Source organism: Athene cunicularia (genome assembly GCF_003259725.1).
Source record: "Athene cunicularia isolate RWA chromosome 20 unlocalized genomic scaffold, athCun1 chr20_part1, whole genome shotgun sequence".
In the NCBI taxonomy this organism is placed as follows: Eukaryota; Metazoa; Chordata; class Aves; order Strigiformes; family Strigidae; genus Athene; species Athene cunicularia.
This window is the reverse complement of record NW_020799125.1, coordinates 5,363,010-5,365,404: the sequence shown is the minus strand read 5'-3', so window position 1 is coordinate 5,365,404 and position 2,395 is coordinate 5,363,010. Positions and strand designations below refer to the sequence as shown.

Here is a 2,395-nt window from a genome sequence, read left to right as displayed (position 1 = left end):
AACAAAACCCAAATCATTTGTGGGCAAGGAATTAAATCCCTGGGAGCTTGTCTATGATGAAACCAACGTTATGTAGCTAATGGCAGCCTTTAGAGCACCTCAGCAACCACAGCCCATTTGTGCTACAGCTCACCCTCGTGGTGTTGTCTTTAACCACAGGGTCCAAAGCCCGAGTAAGCCCAGGACATCCTCAAGCGAGGCATTCTCTGGACGCAACTCAGGGCTCAGCCAGCCCATTCGAACCAGGCAAGAGGAGCTCTGGCTCTGGGCAGGAGAGGAGTGGAGGCCAGGACAGCACATGGGCATCCTGCCTGTCCCTGAACACCTGCCACCCTCAGCTGCCTGCCTCTGCTCAGGACCCGGCTGCCGAGAACAGGCATCAAGCTATGCTGCATGAAAAATCCCATTTTTTCAGACCAATTTTAAAGCAAATCCATCCTATTCTCTATCTGCAGAGGGCGCCAGACAGTTTCAGATCTGCTGGTGGAGCCAGAGGTGGGGATGCTGTACCTGGTGTTTGCAGCTGTCAGTCAGAAAGGTGCTTGCTCTCTAATGGCCAATGCTCTTCACGGAGGATTAAGTAGGAGTTGGTTTTTTCTTTCATGCATGTATAAAATCCCTTAGTTCTCTTTTCCTTTCTTGCCACAGAAATAGCAAGAGATACTTCACTGAGCTGCAACATACTGGCAACAAAACTGCACTGGCCCCAGCAGACAACAGCAGATGAGCGAACTCCCTGCTTTTAATCACCAGGAGAGCTAGAACCAGCAATGTGCTGCTGCCGATTCTTCCCTTCAGAGAAAACTGTTTGATGCCTGCAAGACTTGAAGCTCACTTTCTTATAAAGGAGAAGAGAAGCCTGTGACTGACAAAAAAACTCACTGTAAATGCAGATTTTCTTATGTTTCTACTTGTAAAAGTGACTAAAGAAAAGTCTTGCTTGATTCCGTCCCATGTGCACAGCAACAACTTCCCCCCCCCCCCCCCCTTTTATTTTTTTTTAACCTGTGCTCTATCAGGTCTGTAATCTCTTGTGAATTCAACTCCTTTGCTGGCAATGAATACCACACATTTTGCGTTTTCCTTTCAGCCTGTGCTGCTTAATGTCACTGAAGACTTCAATGACTCCATTCTGAACAACAGAAGTGGTGATGGATTTTGTGAGCAGGTCTTCATAAAAGCTGAAGTCTTCTTGACTTTAGGGATCATCAGCCTCCTGGAAAACATCCTTGTCATTCTTGCAGTGCTGAAGAATGGAAACCTACATTCTCCCATGTATTTCTTCCTTTGTAGCTTGGCTGTGGCAGATATGTTAGTGAGCATGTCAAATGCCTTGGAGACTATCATGATTGCAATTCTGAGCAACGGCTATTTGATCATTGATGACCACTTTATTCAGCACATGGACAATGTTTTTGACTCAATGATTTGTATTTCTTTGGTAGCCTCAATTTGCAACCTCTTGGTTATAGCCATTGACAGGTACATAACTATTTTCTATGCTCTCCGTTACCACAGCATCATGACTGTGAAGAAAGCTTTAACCCTGATTGTGGTCATTTGGATTGCTTGTATCATCTGTGGCATCATATTCATTGCCTACTCAGAAAGCAAAACTGTCATTGTCTGTCTCATCACCATGTTCTTTACCATGCTGTTTCTCATGGCCTCCCTTTATGTTCACATGTTCTTGTTTGCACGCCTGCATGTTAAGCGGATTGCAGCCCTCCCCGTGGACGGGGTGCCCTACCAGCGCACCTGCATGAAGGGAGCTGTCACCATCACTATACTACTTGGTGTCTTCATTGTTTGCTGGGCACCTTTCTTTCTTCACCTCATTCTCATCATTTCTTGCCCAATGAATCCATACTGCGTCTGCTACACTTCACACTTCAATACATATCTGGTCTTGATAATGTGTAACTCGGTAATCGATCCACTCATTTATGCTTTCCGGAGTCTGGAGATGAGAAAGACTTTCAAAGAAATAGTGTGTTGCTGTTATGGTATGAGTGTGGGACAGTGCATGCTGTAACCCTCTAGCTTTGTATTGAGAACAGAGAAAGGATACACACGATAGGTGTATGAATATATATATGTATCTAGGTACACAGCAGCTCCACTTCAAAAGCAGTGTTTGAAGGGCACAGGAAAGAAAAAAATAACCTTTACTTGATGCCTTGATTAATATTTTCAAAATGAAAACCAGATTCAACTAAATTATTTGGAATTATTTAAACAGTTATAACAGATGGAAATATAGAGTGGTTTACCAAATTGCTTAAGAAACTTACTGGAAAAATGAATCCTGAAAGGGAATACTATTTTATAGAGACTGAAATAATACCGCTACCATTATTTTTTTACTTGTTGCTTTACCTATGTGCCACTATCA

At 43.5% G+C, this 2,395-nt stretch overlaps 1 protein-coding gene across 1 annotated transcript; it reads left to right on the top strand.

The window, feature by feature from the left end:
* The first annotated feature begins 1,057 nt into the window (after positions 1–1,057).
* MC3R (melanocortin 3 receptor) lies at positions 1,058–2,035 on the top strand. Its single transcript, XM_026862138.1, has one exon. The coding sequence runs from the start codon at positions 1,058–1,060 to the stop codon at positions 2,033–2,035; it is 978 nt and encodes a 325-aa protein (XP_026717939.1).
* The last annotated feature ends 360 nt before the right edge of the window (positions 2,036–2,395 follow it).